Source organism: Rhinolophus sinicus, linkage group LG06 (assembly GCF_036562045.2).
Source record: "Rhinolophus sinicus isolate RSC01 linkage group LG06, ASM3656204v1, whole genome shotgun sequence".
Classification (NCBI taxonomy): Eukaryota; Metazoa; Chordata; class Mammalia; order Chiroptera; family Rhinolophidae; genus Rhinolophus; species Rhinolophus sinicus.
This window is the reverse complement of record NC_133756.1, coordinates 3,033,969-3,052,929: the sequence shown is the minus strand read 5'-3', so window position 1 is coordinate 3,052,929 and position 18,961 is coordinate 3,033,969. Positions and strand designations below refer to the sequence as shown.

The 18,961-nt window shown below is 39.4% G+C and overlaps 1 protein-coding gene across 5 annotated transcripts in view; it reads right to left on the bottom strand.

Moving 5' to 3' along the window:
- RERE (arginine-glutamic acid dipeptide repeats) overlaps positions 1 to 18,961 on the bottom strand; it is a 389,301-nt gene that overhangs the window by 210,901 nt on the left and 159,439 nt on the right. For all 5 annotated transcript variants that reach the window (XM_019746719.2, XM_019746720.2, XM_074334103.1 and 2 more), the window contains exon 3: positions 1,954 to 2,024. In XM_019746719.2, the coding sequence (XP_019602278.2) occupies positions 1,954 to 2,024 (71 nt within the window). The remainder of the gene's footprint in view (positions 1 to 1,953; positions 2,025 to 18,961) is intronic.

The following is an 18,961-nucleotide window of genomic DNA, read 5'->3' as shown; positions in this document are numbered from 1 at the left end:
CACAACTATGAGTATGTGCTGAATACAAAATTCACACAAAAACATGAGACATAGCAGTGTGTGATTCAGAAAAAGGTATCTAACCATATTGCACCCTGCTTCCCACACTGTTTTTGCAGACGGCTTTAATGTCATACTAGACCAATACTGACAACAGAAGCTTCAGCTTTTATTGCTGTTAATACCCTGAGCAATTACTGTAACTCAGCAGGAACCTCTGCCCCGATCAGCAACTATCACATTGTAATCAGCATTTCATAAGCGACACTGTTCAAACAGGAAGGCACCGGCTAACATGCAAAAATTGTACAAAAGAGGCTTCCATTCTAACAGGTAAAAGGAAAACCTTTGCCTTTTTATTTCACAGCTATATCTCTTCCATGGTGCATGAGTATTGCATTTTGGTAAAAATCACACAAAGACAGTGACGGGGGAAGAGCAAGAGCAGCTGCCACTAGCAAAAGAAAACTCCAGGACACAAGGCCGCCGCCCCGATTTTCAGATGTTAATGCAGCATCTGTGAAAAAATCTTTGGAAGGAAACACATAAATAGCAAACACCTCTAAAAATGGTAGAATGTCATGTCAACATAAAAACCTGAATAAAAAGCATTTGATTTACAAGATTAAAAGGCAAGGCCACCTTGCAAAACAACCAGGGAAGTTGAAAGCAGCTTAACAAGAATACATCTTGGAAGTAAATGGCACATTTGACTTTCTTTTAAAACAGTAAGCATGTATTACTTATGCAATAATTTTTTAATGAAGAAAAATAAATGACATGCAATTTTTTAACTAGCTAAATTGGAACATACTAATTGGATATCTGGGGTCCTTAAAATGATAAAAAGCAACAAAGATGCAGAGTTAAAGATCTCTTCAGACTACGTCACTTTTCTTTAGATGGAAATATCACATACAATGTGTGTCAGAACACAAATATTGTCAAAGTTACAAAGAGTTTGGGAAATAAGGGCATTCACAGATACTGAGATAAGTACCTCTACAAAGCTGAAGAATTAGGATTTCCTACTGTGTGGACAGTGGTTCACAACCTTCAAGGACAAGGATCCCTTTTTAAGATCTAAATGTTTCAAAAGCTCCCCAAATAACAGTACTTCAATAGTATTTCACTTACCAATTGTTTGGGGAAACTATGTAATAAACAGTGATTCTTAACTGTGTATTATCGTTAAGTAAGTCATTTTTAAAAATCACAGCAGCATATTAATACATTTGCAAAGTGGCTGTACAGACATGAAAAGTGAGATACATTTTTTACTTAAGATTGAGAACGTTTATTTGCAGACCTTTGAAAAATCTCTCAGATATCCAGGGATCCAAAGCCCCAAGTGTGGGAACCACTCGTCTAAAACCAAGAGTTGGTAGCAGGCGACACCCATACTGACGGACCTGGGAGGTTTCCAGTGAGAAAGTCCTGCAGCTGTACCACCCCTGAGCCAGACTCCCTTCTCCAACCTGGGGACCCCCAAAAAAGGTTCAAGGCACATATACTCCACACTCACTACAATAGTTTAGTAACTTAGAGTCACCACCAAAAAGTAGTCTGGCCCATTGACATTCTTTTTTTTTTTCCCCAACTCAGCAAATGCCAACTTTATTTTTCTTCAGGCTCTTCACTACAGCTTAGAAGAAACAAACTACTTCAGAAACTCAAGGGAATCCTGAAATTGTTGTCCAAACAGCTACTAAGGGAATGAAAACTTCGTCAACATTGTTTACAGTCTGAGCTTTATAACACTAAGTGTTACAAAACTGAAAAGATAAAACTGGCGACTGCCTTCCTGAGTGCTACAGCCACCAGGCAGCTGGCATTGCAAAGGTGAAGTGGTCATCAAGTCAATATGATGGAGAAGCAAGCAAAAGACAGCCAGTTGCACTGGAACAAGAGAAGGCCCCGAGTAGAATCGACAGCACATTAAAAAATGCTTACCAGTTTGAAGTCTTGAATGCTACAGATGAAATACGGTGTGTTTGGCCTCCGACTCTCGATATACACACAGTCTTTAAAAGAAAAAGAAATTTTAAAACAATGGCATTTACTTTTAAGGGAACAAAGACAGGGCCCATAAAGCCACTGCATAAATAAATAAAGCACATACATTTTAGAGAAAATATTTTCTCAAAGGTGGTAATAAATTACAAATAACTTCAAACTAAAAGAAAACAGCCCTTGGGTTCTTTTTGACACTTTTCTGATCATTTAAAAAACTTGATAAAGCCTCAAATTATTGTTTTCAGGGTCCCTGAAGAAGGGGGAGGAGGGAAACCCATGGGATTGGATTCTCCATATTCAGATAAAGGTACTAGGATAAGGGGAATCGCGCACCTAGACAAAATCCTGAATATTTTATTCAGACAGAGGCTCCCGTGTTTTCACAAAGAGAAATGGCTTTGCCAAGTGCTCCTTTATTTTCAATAACTACTTTGTGAGGAAATACGTGAAATATAAATAAGGCTAACATGAACGTGCTATTACAATGACCTTTTCACCTAAACCAAGAAAGAGAAAGAAAACTAACCTAATCTCTTGTGGGTAACTTGTTATTCAATTTTAACCTAAAGACATTTTATTTTCTAATTGTAAAGAAAACCAAGGCAGCCAGTCAGAGATAGAATGAAGTAAACCAAATTACATTTTCCTCAGGGAAGAAGAGTGCTTTCTTCCATTACATTTGACGTGGCCGTCTGGGCAATTGTGTTTGATGCTCTCAATAGCTGGAGTGTAAAGGGTTGTTTTTCAAAATGGCAGGTCAAGATACACTGTTTTAAAAACAAAGCAATGATTTGAAGGGAAGTGGTGGCTATAAAGGGATGTAAAAACTCCACATTCCAACCCAAGATCATTATAAAGTTTAGGACAGGAAAGTAATGTATTATTTACTTTACTGTAAAGGCACCTACAGTCAATCAAATTTTCTAGAGAGTGACCATAATGCCCACATTTCAAACGTCATTTGTTTTCTCTCTCTTCATGACCTTTCATAATGAATACGTCTTAGAATAACTCAGGTGCTTGAGAAAGCAGGCAGATTCCTCCGCTGCCTCATTTCTACATATTAAGAGCCAAGAAAAGGTGAAGGCACAGAGATTTGGAGCCATTCGTCCAGTGGACAGTCCAGTGGGGCTAGCAGACCCACTAGAGGTAGATGATGAAAAAAGCCCTCACTCACTCAAGGGCACTTCCTTCCAAGAAACTTTCTGAAAGACACCAGGATTTTTGCAGCCCCAAGTCATTCCACAAAAAAGAAGTAATCTGAAAGCCATCATTTAGGCATCCAGAATTTCCCAGATGATTTCTCTACTCAGACGCAACAGCAGAGATTCAATCCCTGTATCTTGACTGTTGCCTAAACTTTCTATCTTGTTCCAGGGTCCAGGGTGCTAAATAACTGTTCAACATTCAGGCTAATCGCCTTAAGAAATAGGAAAACTCTTCCCACTGTGCTAGACATCTCTCTTCCTACCCCTAATCTGGTGCTCGAGTAAAAACAAGAGAAAGCTATTCCTAAATAAAAACTGTAGCTCCAACTTGCACAATTTTGGGACAACCAAAGGTTCTTGAGTCCTGAGTTCCAATCCCTACTGTACTGAACTGCCAGTATTTCAAACCTCTAGATATCAATTATTTACTCATCTCACTCAACCTGAACATGCATCACAGTCTAACTGCCCTCTTCTTCCCATCACCTGCTATACAGAAAGCAGCATTTTCTATATCTCATACATAACACTGTCATACCTAGCTACTATTCACTACTTCGAAATTAATAGGTCACTTCCTAACTAATGACTTCCACATTCTTAAAGCATACATGACAAAAAGCACGTGACAAGTAATTTGCTGCATTCAATAATGGTCTGGTCCCACACCACATCTCACCCTCCCCTAGGCTGCATTCCCAGAAGGAACACCAACTCCCCTACCTCTAAACCCTCTCTACTCCTTCGTTCCACCAGCGCCTGCAACCTTATGAGTTACCTCCAGAGGCAGTCAATTCTCACGGCTCCTCTGTGAAGAAATGGCAACATCTCCTTTCTTTTACCTAAAATGGACATTTCACATTCCCTGTTCGTTCAGTTACTTGGCAGTCAGACGCTCTGCACTGTCCATATTACTGTCTTTTGAGCTTAGAGAAATGTATTCACGTCTGTGTTCTGTGCACCCACCAAGGACTGAGGCCTGGCATCCGTGTTGGTAAAACCAGACAAAACTGAAGTAAACGACAGATGCTGAGATCGTGAGGACTCTGTGCGACTTTGTTCTTTTTACATAAAGAAAAGCTTTATATATACTTTTCATAATCAATAGAATCATTATTACTACAAACTCTCTTACTGAGACATAAAGCAGCTATTAACTGTAGTATATAAAAAAGCTTTCCAGAAAAAAAAAAGAGAGAGACTCTATATTCTTTCATTTCTCACTGCAAAGTTCCATTCGGGAAAATGATTACCTGTAAATACACCCAGATGTAACTGTCAGAGAAGGGAAGACAGGGATAGCAGGTCGTCAAGGCCCGCTGACATCCCTCTGCCTAAACACTTCTCTGCAGTCTTACTGGAAGCGTGAGAAACGCTGCCATGAGGGATAAAGGCATAAAGCAGACCAAGAGAGCAGATTCTTAAACCTGACATATAGAAGTAACACATTTACTTATTAATGCCGCATTACTAGATAAAAAGTCACCTCTTTTTGTTTAAAAAGTTACCCTGACAACCCAAATTGAGCCAAAGCTGTAAGTTCACACATGAGACTCCAATGCACAAAGCTGGCAGTCTGTAAGACAGGCTACTGTGATCAAAGTGACCTCTATCAGTATTTTGAAAAAGCCAATGAGACCACTTCAAAATTAAGTGACAAAACTGAAGAGTTTATTTTACATAAATAGTGGTAAAACACAGAATGGCTAAGATCTGGTAATATGAATTGAAAATTTTCACGCCATGTCAAACTTGCCATAGAAATGAGAAAAAAATACACTGTTTTGATCAGACTTTTCTAATTCACTTTAAAAATAAAAGCATGGAAATTTTTGTAGAGTCAAACTTTTCTCTATAACCCATAAAAATTAGGGTGATCCAATTAAAATAGAATATGTTCTAAGAAACAATTTGGAATTTAAGTCTCATACACACAAAAACCTGCTTATTACTCTTAGCAATTTTCAAAATAAGGCAAAAAATACTCATAAGAAGTATTTCCCTCTTCTCTCATTAATTAAGCAGCTATTTAAGAAAATAACTTTATATAGATATCTATAGTTAGGCCAAAATAAAGTCGTTTATTTGGAAGAGGAAAGATGAGGCCATTAAGTCAAGAGCCATGTTAAAAATCTCAGTTGGAACATATGCTCAGTAATCTCTTAAAGCCAAAATTATTTGCCACGAATTTTCATGCAATTTATGAGTGCAGGGATTGTCTGGAGCTGGTTTCAGTCAGCTAGATCAGGGATCCCCAACCTGAAAATCCCCATGACCAACATAAGCACTGCAGACACCTAAAAGGAAGGAAGGAAGGAAGGAAGGAAGGAAGGAAGGAAGGAAGGAAGGAAGGAAGGAAGGAAGGAAGGAAGGAAGGAAGGAAGGAAGGGCTCTCTTTAAATCAGAAGCTAGCAGTTCTGAAAGAACTGAGCAAAGCTGATACGATCCATTAAGTGCATAATGCACATTTTCAAAATTACCCATATGAAAATGCGTATTTACCAGATTGAGCAAACAGCTGCTGCAGGGCAAATGTGTGTGTGTGTGTGTGTGTGTGTACACACACACACACACACACACACACACACACACACATTTAATTTTAAAATCAGCAAGCCTGAAATGGGCCAGAAAGATAAGTGAGGCTCTAACCATCGACTCCAATCATTTCAAACAACACACGATAGCTAATGTGTTCTTTACACGGGTGTCTGGACATGCAACCATGGGTCTAGGTTAAGACTTATTCTCCAACACCTAGCCTGTGCCTGGGAACGGACCCCACAATTAAGTGACCTCAAACCCCATAGCCACGATTTGGACAATGATACTGAACAGGCGTGTTTCTGGCTGTTTCTCACAACCTCAACATAGCTTTGTGTCCAAGACGCTATTGTGCCATTTGCAAACAGAGCATTTGCTAAGCTGGGGCAGGAAGGCAGATCCTCAAAGCAAAGAAAGCCCTTTTGCTTTTTCAACCCTCAGCAAATCAGCAGGTTTATGTAAATAGAACAAGAGCAGGGTCGTCTCAAGGGTGAAAAGCACAGCCTGAGGCATCAGGCAGTTTGTCATCCTGAAACACAAAGAGCCTGTCAGTATCTTTCCTGACAGCCTCTCACAGAGCACGGTGGACATTTCCTTTACTCACTAATTGAGCGAGCAGCAGCGCTGTGAGCCAGTGTTAAAGCTGTGCTCAGGCGATGCTCTGCCAGTGCTCGGCCCCTTAAAGAATTTCCCTCCCCAATTAATGTGATTCTGCCTATTAACCTTTGAAATACCTTCTTATCCCTTTGCAAAGCTTGACAGTGCCGCCCTAATATAATTTCCAATCGAAAACCTTCTACTGCTTGTAAAGAGCATGTATGAACAAAGGCTTTCTCACAAACACGTTTTGTGCCAGCTGGGTGGCACAGTGGTGGACGTGAGCTTGACCGACAGGATGGCTCTGCTCTTCCGCTTTCCGTTTCTCTCACACAGGATACCCCCACCTTCCACAAGAGCCATTCAATAAGGTAACAGCAGGTTGGTCTCACATTGCAGAATAGAAACTCACAGGTATCTCACTAGTTAATACGGATGTTTCCAAATTCCCAGCATAGAAAAAGGGAGTGTATGCATGTATGTGCACATGCGAGAAACAACACTGAAATCCGGATCCCCACATACCAGCCCACACATGCTGCAGGGCCTCAAACAGCCTCTCGGCTCAGGTTTCCCATCGCCATCCTTCACCTCAAACAACGATATACTACCTTCTACATGGTATCCACTCAAAAGCTCTATGGGGAACAAATGAACTGAACACAAATGTAAAAACAGAAAGAGGTTACATGAGCTCCTGACAAGAAAGGCGCCAAGCTCTATGGAAACGAACATAAAGAATGTTGTTTTCTAACAAACACTTCTTTAAGAAATAACTCAGTTGCAGGACGGCCCACTTTTGGTTTTCTGCTAGATTCTTTTGTGGGGAAGGGATACTCACATTGTCTAGGAATAATGGAGAACTTAAAAGGGAAAAAGAAACAAAAATTGGGAAAACAGAAACTCAGTAAGTGAAACCTCTGTCCTAACCCCTATCTTGTGTTTTGACCCTGAAAACTGTCACCAAAATTGGTTGGTATCATCTTAAAGATTCTAAACTCAGTGGAAAAAGGATGTCAGGTAACATGTATCCTTGGTTTCTTCCTTTTTTAAACTTCATGAAAATTAAATCCCATGTATTCAAATATCTACAGATTCCCAACTGACACTACAAAGCTCACACAGGCTTTTGTCTGAAAACAGAAGACTATATGCTTCTAGCAAACACTGATCTGTCTTTATCCTCATTGCTAACGGAATTATTACGCTAACAGGGAATTAAATTATGGGAAAAACCAACTGTGTGTGTGTGGGGGGGTGAGCAGGTCATAACAAACAAAGGGGTTGTTTAAATTTTTTTGTTTAAATTTCCTACATTTCTCTTTTCTCCTGTAGAAGTTAGAAAATCTCCCAATGCATCAAAAGCTTGAAGACTGATCCAAGACGACTCTCTTTTAACTTTAAGAAGTGATGCCGATCCTTTGGAATAACTGTGCAGCAGCACCCCTTACCAAATCGATCATACGCTACATGGACTTGAAAACTCTGTAAAACACGAAAAGGCAAGATCACCCTGCCAGCAGCAGCAACCTTATTAGTTCTACTGATATTCTAAATATTAGCCATGGCTTGACACTTGCATTACACCCTCATCACATTTTATTCTGAAAAGGTTCCTTAAAAAGCTCTTCTTGTAAATCATATTGAATCTCTATTATAAAAAAGATTCCAAGCAGCTTGACATCCGAACTCCATTAAGTGATGTGGGTCTCCGAGTTCTAACTGCTGTGTTTGTACAGAGCTTATGTGCCATAAGAAAACACACGGACCCGGAGGGCAGCGGGCCATCTATTTTAAAAACCAGTGATGGCCACCTGCCCTATGAAGCGAGTGTTTTAGGGCATCAGACATCAGGGCGCGGAATTCGAGGCTGCTGTCACTCTTGCTGCCCCACTGGACGACCTGTCTGATGCTTGAGGAGGTGGTAACAACCCTACTGGCAATTCAGTGAATCCTATTCTGCTATAAAATCCCTGTTAAGTAGAGGGTGATTGCTAATGGAAATGATGACAAGTGCCTAACACAAAGATTGTAACTGGGACATGGCAGAAATGTGTGCATTGAGGAAAGCAATGAGGAGAGGTGAACTCTTCTAGGAACACAGTAGTCACAGGAAAAAAGAACCAGTGACAGGTAGGCTGGAGTGGAGATTCTCCTCTCCCCACATGGCTGCCGACAAATTGTTAGTCTGATCTTCTGGTGTCACATCCTGCAGAGCGGATTTCAAGCAACACTGCTGGCTCCTTTGCAGAAAACAATGCCCCGAGAGCCTGGGCTTCACAATAAATGGTTCAACCCATTTGCAGTGCTCGCTGAAAATACACAGGAGAATTCACAATGCCTGGCTATAATTCTTATTTGGCAAATGATTTTATTATAAACTGGTATCATAGTGAATCCATTTTCTTTACGGGTTTTCTGCTACTGTTTAATGGACTGTCAGTATAATTTAGATTTCATCTATTTAAATTCATTCAAGCCTGGCTCCTGATTGTACAGTAAATGGAACATATTTCTATTCAACGAAATTAATGACAGTTAATTGTAGTCTGTAGTTCTCAATTTTGTAAAAGCAACTGTTCCACAATTCAAGCATCAAGCTACAAAATGTCCACTCCAATTACTTTTTTGTACTTTAAGGCATCCACATCGTGTAAGCCTTGCTTATTAAGACTAATGTGTATATTCATTTAATACTTTTCTCATTCAAATATTTACTACCAACTTTCCAGAAAGAGTTAGGACTTAAATTATAACTAAAGGCAGGGAAAATGAAAGTTAATTGTCAGTCTGAATAGAAAGATGCTCAATTATTATGGATTTTTTAAGCTAGCAAAACTAAAGATTAAAACTTTCTGCCTTATATACATATATGTATTTTTTTACTTACTATTGGATTTTCTTATATATTTCAAATCAGTCACAATGTAAACATTAAGTGAAATTTATTAAAAAGTAGGCTAAACATACCATATGGATTTAGATATACAATCAAGGCACACAGCACATTGTAATAAATACCGTACTGAATTACTTCTGAGACTGATATTCTGTTTAACAGAAATTTACTGCTGAGTTTTATTTATCAGACAAAACAACAATCCCATGAGTGATTCTTTTTCTTCTTCAATGATTAGTCTTTCACCTAAGCATCCACACAGCTGTATAAGAGATGCTTAAAGGAGAAAAAGGCACGCAAAAAGCACCTTGAGAGAAAATTATCAAATCAAGACCCAAATAATAATAAGGAAAGCATCCAGAATTCGCCACCCCAAAACTATAAACACCAGCCAGGGTCATAGGCTGACAGATTACAATTCACACAAAAACAAGAAAGGAAAACCACAAGCTTTCCTTTCAGTCCTTGTCAGCTTGATGCTCTGTGTCTGCTCAGCCGGGCCTGATTCTCCTATAACCACACTGCAGTCCTGCCCCAGCCCAGAACTTCCCCAGGCTGCTGCCCTGTTCGCTCTAACTCTACTTGGTCCCACTGCAGGTCTGCTGAATCTCCAAGGCGCAAGTCATGGTTTCTCTGGTCCTGTCTTCCTCAATGTCACCGACGTCGTCTCCAGCTGGTATTTACCCTCACGGCCTGCTACTAACATATAAAGCCACTTGCTGAGTGTAATTTCTCCCCATAAAATGAAAGACCGAGGACTAGAATCCTGCCTATTTTTATTTCTTGCCCTACCTCGCCTCCACAAAATACCTTGCACAAAGTTATAGACATAGAAGATGGTGCTCTTATGTTATCAATGTTATCAGCTGATTAATAAAACGCTACTAATACTATAGCTGGCATCTAACATACCTCATTAAATTCTACTAGCTTATTCAAAGTCTATTACACTTTCATTGAGCCTCAAATTTAATCATTTGCTTTGATTTATATAAACTTCTAAAGGCAAATGAAACCTGTTCCCTGACTCTTACTCTACTCCTATCTCTTCCTTCTAGCCCTCCTTAAATCATTGTTTTCATTTGGGCTTTTGTTGTTGTAGTAATTGTTATTTGGTCAGGTATTTCTTTTAAAATTAAAAGTCAAAGACTAAAGATATTATAAGAATAATTAAAAATATCTAGTCACTTTCAAATGACTGGATAAATATTGAGACCTCAGATTTTCATTAAAGATCTTCAGCCAACTATGAATTATAAATGTTATTTTGTAAGTATTCAACAGGTAGTTGGGAAAAAATGATTCTACTTACATAACAATTTCCAATTATCTCCTTAGGATTCTACATGCAGCAATTTTGTTTGTAACATATACATCATTTTCAGGCTAAAAAGTATGGCAGGAGGTGACATCTTCTCTGGAAATCTGCCACCCACCTTTTATAATCAAAATTAGCAACGATCTGAGCAAGGTAGCAGTATTTAGAGTATCCAAATGCATCTTGATTTCTAAAATGAGATCAGAGATTTCGTTTATTGTTTGGGCCATAAGAAGTTCTGGATGCTTTCTGTATGAAACTATAGTCAACACACTTCAAGAAATGAGTGTAGCTGCTCTGGACCAATATAACACTTGATGAGAATTTTGCTTTTTATAATTTGTACCTTGGAAAAATCATGCTTTGAACATCTGCTGAGACACAATAACTTAGAACTTTGGGTGAAAAATACGAGGACGTCTCCATTTTAACTGAAATGGTAACAGGCAAATCTTGCCAAGATTACATTAAAACTAAAAAAATGAAGATACATTTTTCTATACGGAGCAGAATCATAAATTCATACAACACTCACACACAGACTTATGCGCTAGCTACGTGCCAGCTACGTGCCACCTACGTGCCAGCCAAGTGCTGGAGATAGTGAGGTGAATAAAATATTGTCCTTCCCTTGACAAGTTCACCATCTAATAATATTAGAGCTAGATGTAGAAACAAGTAATTATGTCTTTGATAATTTTAATTGTACTTGTTTTTCAGTCTCTGTAACAGAGACTGCTAGCTGAGCATAATATTCAATCTCCCCTTTTTCCCTCCTAACAGAACAGCTGGCGTTTAGCAGGACCTATGGCCCCTCAGAAGAAAGACCACGTATCCCAGCCTCCCTCATCAGTGGTATGGTTTGGTCATGTGCCTAATTCTGATCGTGGCATATGAACAGACACAGTAGTGCAACTTCTGGAAACTGAGCCCTGAGAAGAGGAGGCCCTGCTCGTCTTAGCCTTCCTATCACCAGCCTGAAGGCAAATGTGTTGGCTGCAGGTGGAGTAGGAGATGGACCATGAGCCGAGGATGGGAACGGAGGCCGCACTCACGGAGTAACAAAACCTCTGACTGCAGCAAGAATTTACTGATCCACCATTCCACATTTCTGGCCATTGTACACACATTTTTATATGGTGCAATAGTTAAACTACATTCATAAACAGAGTGACACCCAGAACAATGATTTGAAAAAAATATTCTAATTTTTTAAAATAAGGAGTTAGGAAGAAACAGATGACCCTACTCTAGCAAGTGTATAAAAACATGGAACAGAACTCTTGATCTAAATACCATGACTGGAGCATACACGATTGCCTTCCGGTGGGATTAAGAAGCAACCCCTGCAGCAGATGAAATAGGCAAAAGCAAGTCCACAACTGCCTCCCTGAAGAGACTTCACAGCTTAAGTCAAATGCCCAGTAGGACTCTACCCACAAGGTTTTCAAGCAGGAATAAGGCGCGGGAACTTCTCCTCCTGCAGACTGACCAGCGTTCTGCGTGGAAGGGCAGCTTGGTGGTGTCTACTGGCACCAGTGGGCTCCCCCTCTTTCCCACTTCTATATGGGTTTGATTTTAGGACCTCAGACAGAATATGTGGCTGCTCCTCCAACAAAAATACAGGGACCACTGATAACAATATTTTCTGGATCATAATTACCATTCATAAAAGTTAAAGCTGTCCAGAATTCATACTCTGCTAAGTTCTCAGAATACACTCCATATTTTACTTCATACTAGAAAGATCATATTCGCTCACAGCTTTTTCTCTTCCTTTCCACACCATTAATTGTAGATAAAAAGCAGAACGCAGAACCGCGTGTGATCCATTCATTCTCTGAGGTGAAGACGTACTATCCAAACACAACTTAAAGTCTCTTGCTCTACCTAGAGGACAGTTCTCCAATTTCAAAACCATAAATTCAGTCACTTGCAGAGGCCAAAATCCCATGGCACACCAGGGCTAATGAGAACAAATTGTAAAGGCAATACATTAAAAAACAGAAGTCCAGACACAGCCTTACACTCACCAATTCCACTCCTAAGGAAAGTGAGCAGAAATGAATAAATGTTCACCTCCACTGCGTATAGTGGAGACTATCTGAAAAGAACCTAAGATCCAATAACATATAACTAATTACATTATGGTATCTAGCCATTAATGTGGGTGTGCCTATTGTTTTGTGAGCCATGATGCCTTCAGCAATCTATAGACCCATTCCAAACAAAACAAAAAACTTAAATGTTTTAAATTTACAAAAACATATTGAAATATGTATCACAGTATGAGGAAAAAATGCAGCATAACATATGTACTTCTCTATTGATTCATTAAACAATAAGATTTACTAGAGGTTATTCCCTTAATAACCTCCATAATTTCTAAGTAGTGATAAACATAAACATTATTTTGAGATGTTTTTCTCTACATGATGTGACAGGAGGATATCTGTGATTTATATTGGTGTCACAGGTACTGCCAATATTACTAGGGTTTTACTGCCTACCTTCATAATTGAAGTGAATGCTAAATGTCATTTGAAATGTAATGAATTAGTGAAAATAAAGATGTAATGTTTACCCATCCAAGTTCACAGTCTCCTGAATTCTATTCAGAAACCACCAGGCTGACCACGGATCCCAGGTTAAGAACTCCAGTATTAATGGAATACTAAGCGGCAATAATGATTCAGATTTATAATTACTGCCATGGCAATGAATTCAGGACAGACATGTTAAGTTAAAAAAATATTATTATAAAACAGTGAATACCATAACCCCATACATGTTTACTAAGGAACGTGACCATATAACAAATTAACAGTAGTTTAGTGGTTTAACTTTTGCTTATTTGAATATTTCAAATTTTTTTGACAATGTATCATTTGTTCACCAAAAAGAAAGAAAAGAACAAATGCAGGAGGGAAAATAAGGGAGAAATAAAAAGGCCAAAAGCCAAATACTGTAAATGCACTCATAGGGCAAAGGCAAAGCAGGTGAATTCAGGGGAGAGAACATAGAAACAGACCACCTCTAATCATTACGGAAGTTGGGTGACAGAAACAACACTGAAAACAGAGTTGGAAATCCATACGCCGATGCAGCAGAGGCCGTAGCACTGAGCATCCCAGCAGCTGGGAAACAACAGAAGTAAAACATGTGATAAAACTGATGGTCTCTACAACCAGCCTCCACCAATCACAGCCTAAAGGCCAAAAGCAATGTTTAAAAAGACTGCATGCACTCCATGATGCCAAAGATCTATTTTTTGGAGAGCTGCTGCAGACTTCAAAAGCATTCTAGTTTGCCAGAAAGATAGTCCAGGGTTTTTCTCCCTCAAAATGTCTTACAGACAGGACAGAGAGCAAACTGGAAATCAAGTCTCCAGTAGCTAGCTTGAAACATGAGGCATAAAATCCCTTGTAAGGAATAATCGCCCCAAGTCTGAGTGCTGCTCGAGTTAATTCTCAAATGCACATTCCAAAGCTCGAGGTGTATTTTTGCACTATGGAATAGTGGTAATTAAACTCCTACTTTTCAATTAAACTGTTCCTGACCACATAAAAGCACAACAAACCAGGTGAGACATTTTTGTGATAGTTCCCTCCCCTCTACTAAAGAGAAAAAAATATATAATTATACAAGTATTATTTACATTGCCTCAGTCAATTTGGTAATTGTACAGTACCTATGTTTTATAATACCAGCACAAGGGGATATTTGGGACAAGTAAAGTCTGAAAACAAAATACTACCTAATAATAATAACAGCTTGTCTTCAAGCCAACAGTTATGCACAGATTTACTAAATGGAGCACAAATTAAAATGTTAACGTAAAAGCTGAGAATAATGAAAAACAACGTGTCGAAATAATATGTAAACCTGTATTACAAACTCACTCCATGTTTCCTTTTTAAAAGGAACTTATGGCCATAATCAAAACCACTCCCCACAAGAATTTCTTTTACTGTATCAATCTCTATTGATTACTCTACAGTGAGACAGTAACACACCGCCTGTCAAACAGCAGCGCCTGCCCAGCACACAAAGAAAGCCAGAGCGATGCCTGCAGCCTCCGGAGGAAATGTCAAACCAGTATATCCTTGCCTTTTACAATTCTTTTTACACATTAAACTACCACACTGGACATCACTGAAAAGGCATTCCTTGCAAAGGCAATTGAATAAGGACATTTAGAGTTGGGAGAAAATAAATGTCGGGGTTAAACAAGTGAACAAATAAATATGGAATATCTTTCATATGTAACATATAGTATGCTGCCCAATTAGTTAGAGCATATATTTAATAATGAGATAATGAAAAAGATTTAAAGACTGGATTCTTAATGCATACATAATGATAAAGCATCATTGTGTATGATTTTAATAGACTTGGTAAAGTAACTTTAGAAATTTATCCATTTTCATGCATTTTAAGCAGTAACTTAAAAGAACCAGGTAGCTTACCTTTCCCCATTTTTTTTATGGTACTTAAAAATTCATTACAAAATTTATATTAATACAAACATATGAAGAAGTAGAATATAAAAGCATATATTTTTACTTTCTAGTATTTAGGGTATTCGGATATCTCCAAAGCAAAATTCATGCACACAAGTATCTATTCTGTAGTATTTAAATGTTTTACAAAAGAAAAAATCAGTCTTCTGCACATACGTTTTTAAGTAATCAACAAACAATACAATGCTCCATCTTTAAATTCATAGACAGTATTTTTAATTTTGGAAAGTCTGGTTTTCTCAGCTGGTGAAGCTGTCAGAATAAATAGAAGGCAATATCTGGAAAGATGACAAACACATGGGTCAATGTCAAATAAAAGCCAATCGCTGTCAAGAGCAGAGCCAAATTCCTGCATTTCAATTTAAATGATGTTATCCAACTCAAATACCACCACGCCACTTCAAATCAAAATTGTTTCCTTTTAAAAAGAGCTTTTTACAAAACTGACAGAGTATAACAGATAAAACAACTCTTTCAGCGATTTCCTCAGCTACTACAAAGCGAGGCATCAATGTATAATTATAATAAAGGGAACATTTAACAATTAATTGAGCCAGCAAAAGCTAAACCTCCAGAGCTTAGGAGTTCAAACGCTTGCTCACTAAGCAAAAGGGCAGAGGATTTTAACGTAACTGCAGGAAATCTCAGTCCAATTAGACTCCAGGTAAATAAAAATTTTGTTCCACTATGACTGGGGCTCTATTCGGCACAGCCCCCCGGGCTGGTTTCAGTATCCAGCTTGGAGATTCAAACAAAAGAACAGCCCCCGCACCCCTCCCCCGTTGTAGCTCCCCATGCTACTGTGCTAACCCAGTTCCTTTCCTCAAGGTTCTGTGATGAACGAACACAGAAGGTCTCCAGTAAGCTTGTTTTTACAACCAAGCAACAAGACTCTCAAAACGTATCACACAACTGCGAGGTAATAACGTGTCTGAAAATATTCGTGATTTGTGCCAGTTTATAATGGCGACATCTTAACTAACTCACTTTCCTCATTCAGTTTCTATTCAGATTCTATGCAGACGATATGTACGAACACTCAAAAAGGAAATAGAAATAAATGTACAGGGATGACCAGTGCGCCACAGGGCTGCCTTCACTGGCAGGCTTCTTGAGAAGAATTTATACAGAATTAACAGGCGTGGGGGGAATCCCAACAGCCACCTTGAGATATCAATTCTATGTATGCCTCGTCTAGTTTGATAGGAAGCAGAAAAAGTTACAACTTAATATCTAAATGGTTTGAACAATACAAACAAGTAAAAATTATTTTTTAATTTAACTGGACAAATCAAAGCAAATTATATTTTTAAGTGTAGCATAAAATACTAGGTGATGAAAAAATTTTAAGGATTTTAAGAACAGGCAGAACTAGAGGCTGAGGCAGGAAAACCCGGAGGCGGCAGAGCCCTCTGGCCTGAAGGACAGGTCTGACCCTCTCTGGTTTTGTAAGGCTCATACACAAAAAAATGGTTTTTACATTTTTTAATGGTTTGGGGAAGGGGGGAAAGGGGAAATATTTTGACACATGAAAATTATACGAAATTCAAATTTCAGTATCCATAAATAAAGTTTTATTGGTATACAGCCATGCCCATTTGTTTCTATCTGGTCTGTCACTCAAGGGCAGAGTTAAATAGCTGCATCAGAGCCCCGTGGCCTGCAGCAAATGTGCAAATGTTTACAGTGTGGCCCTTGACAGAAAAAGTGTGCTGAGCACTGCTCTAGGAATGCTCACTAAATAAGCAAAGCCGCTCAACAAATAATGTAAATTTGACACCACAGAAGACCACAACGTCGATGGGCTTTTATTTGACGATGACATATTTGCTCAGAAACCTGTTTATAAAATGCTCACGAATTTTTCTCGAGGTCATTATCAAGCACACTGGCCCGAAGCATACAAACCATCCCAGCAGCCAGTGTCTTCACAAGGATAACAGTGCGTCTGAAGTCACATTTCCTCGTTCCCTGCCATGCACTGTACTTGGGCTGAAAACTCAGCTCGTTTTGTGCCTCTCGGTCAGGGAGGCGAATATCCCCACCTCTGTGCCAAGAAAAGCTCTGGAAAGCTCCTCACAGCTCTTTTCAATGTGCCCCATTCAGCCTCCATCACCTGGAACAGGAGATGAAAGCCGTCTGACGTCTCATCCAGAGGAGCTCTTCTACCCTTCCTTCTAGTTGGGACTCCTTTACCATTCGTGCTTCTTCTATCATTGTTCTTGTACCTTTCCTTGTGCGAAAACAATGCTTGGAACTTAACAGAGTGGACAAAGATAAAGTAAAAATGGAACAGGAATGCTTGCTCTCTGCTGTCTGTCAACAGGGCATTAACAAACCAAGATACAAACCGTCAATAAAAAAAACAAAAACAACAAAAAAACAGCAACTGGGCTTTGAAGTCTTTTTATCACGTCACTGAGTGCCAGGGGCCTGATTAGCCCTGCCTCCTGCTTTCCTGTTTAACCTTCATCAGATGCTTTGAATGAACGCGACAGCGGCAGTATCTGTGTTTACTGTGACACTCTGCAGAGGGTCTCGAGGAACAGTCATTGAACTTGGTACCCAAAACCATGGCTAACGGAAACCCTGGCAAGAGGCAAGTCCAGTTCCGGTTCAGACACAGAATCGCATCACAATGGCTCAGCCAGCAGAAGGCGTCCTACCAGCCAAGCCCACTCTACCCAACAGGAGCCGCGTTAACGTCCGAGCGGAGAGATGTCTGCTCCCAAACCAGCCTTCGCCAGGAATTCTGTGGGGTTTCCACACTATATTGAGATGTTTGGGGGGCATTTGCATAGGCCAAACAGCCTCCTAAGAAAAGGTGTGCGTGAGCCTACCATGTGTCACAGAACAATTTCATGAGCTGTCACCACTAGGTAGGCAAGCGTTCCACTGAACCTTTTAAATATCCACGCGGATTATATCACCCTAACTAAATGAAAGAACGTGAGCTCCTAACAGAGTCAAAGACCTTGATCTCTGGAGAGGATGCACACATTATCTTGGGATCCCATCATGTGTAGCAGTCTTTAGAGCCAACCTGAAACAAGGTTTTTTTGAGTGTTTTTTTAAAAAGCAAGCAGTCAACCATGAGACAGCTGCAGACTCTTGTGAACAGTCAAATAATTAAATAATGTGAGGTCAGATGCCATCTCCTTTTGGAGTTGTAAAGATGGAGAGTTAATGACTATACATATCTTCCTTTAGGCGGTCTGAATCTTTTCAACCTAGGAGGATTATAACTGAAGTGACCCCCATTAACTGGGGTGGTGTTTCTCTCCTTAAACTGATGTCTCCATGAAAATTCAGAATTAAGTAAAAAAAAAGACATGACAGTCAAAAGTATATTAACATTTTGGGGGTTAATTTTAAAAATCAGGACATATTTGATATTTTAATGTTTTACAAAGAATTTGGCTTTGAACAACAGCTTTATAAGTCCAATTTTAAAAAGTAACACTTACCTAGGGCTTATCACATGCTCCGGCCTGTCTAAAGAAGCCCCACACGTTTGTGCATATACTCATTTAATCCCCATTACAACTCTGAGGTGGGTGCTCTGATCCCCATTTTACTGATGAAGAAACGAAGGTACAGGTGGTCCCTTGCCATCTGTCCCCCCCATTCCACAGCCCCAATGGCGGAACTCACTGGACTGTGCTGCTGGCTCCATGTGTGAAACTGATTCAGGCGCGAGCCCTAAGGGAGGTTATGCACAGCGCGAAGTACCTAAGGCTTCTCTAGGTTCACTTCATTCGTGGGTATCATTTATTTCATTTATAGGAAGAGTTGAGTACTTGAGAAGGTTTGTATTAATAGATCCCTTAACAACAGAAATCAAATGTTACATTAT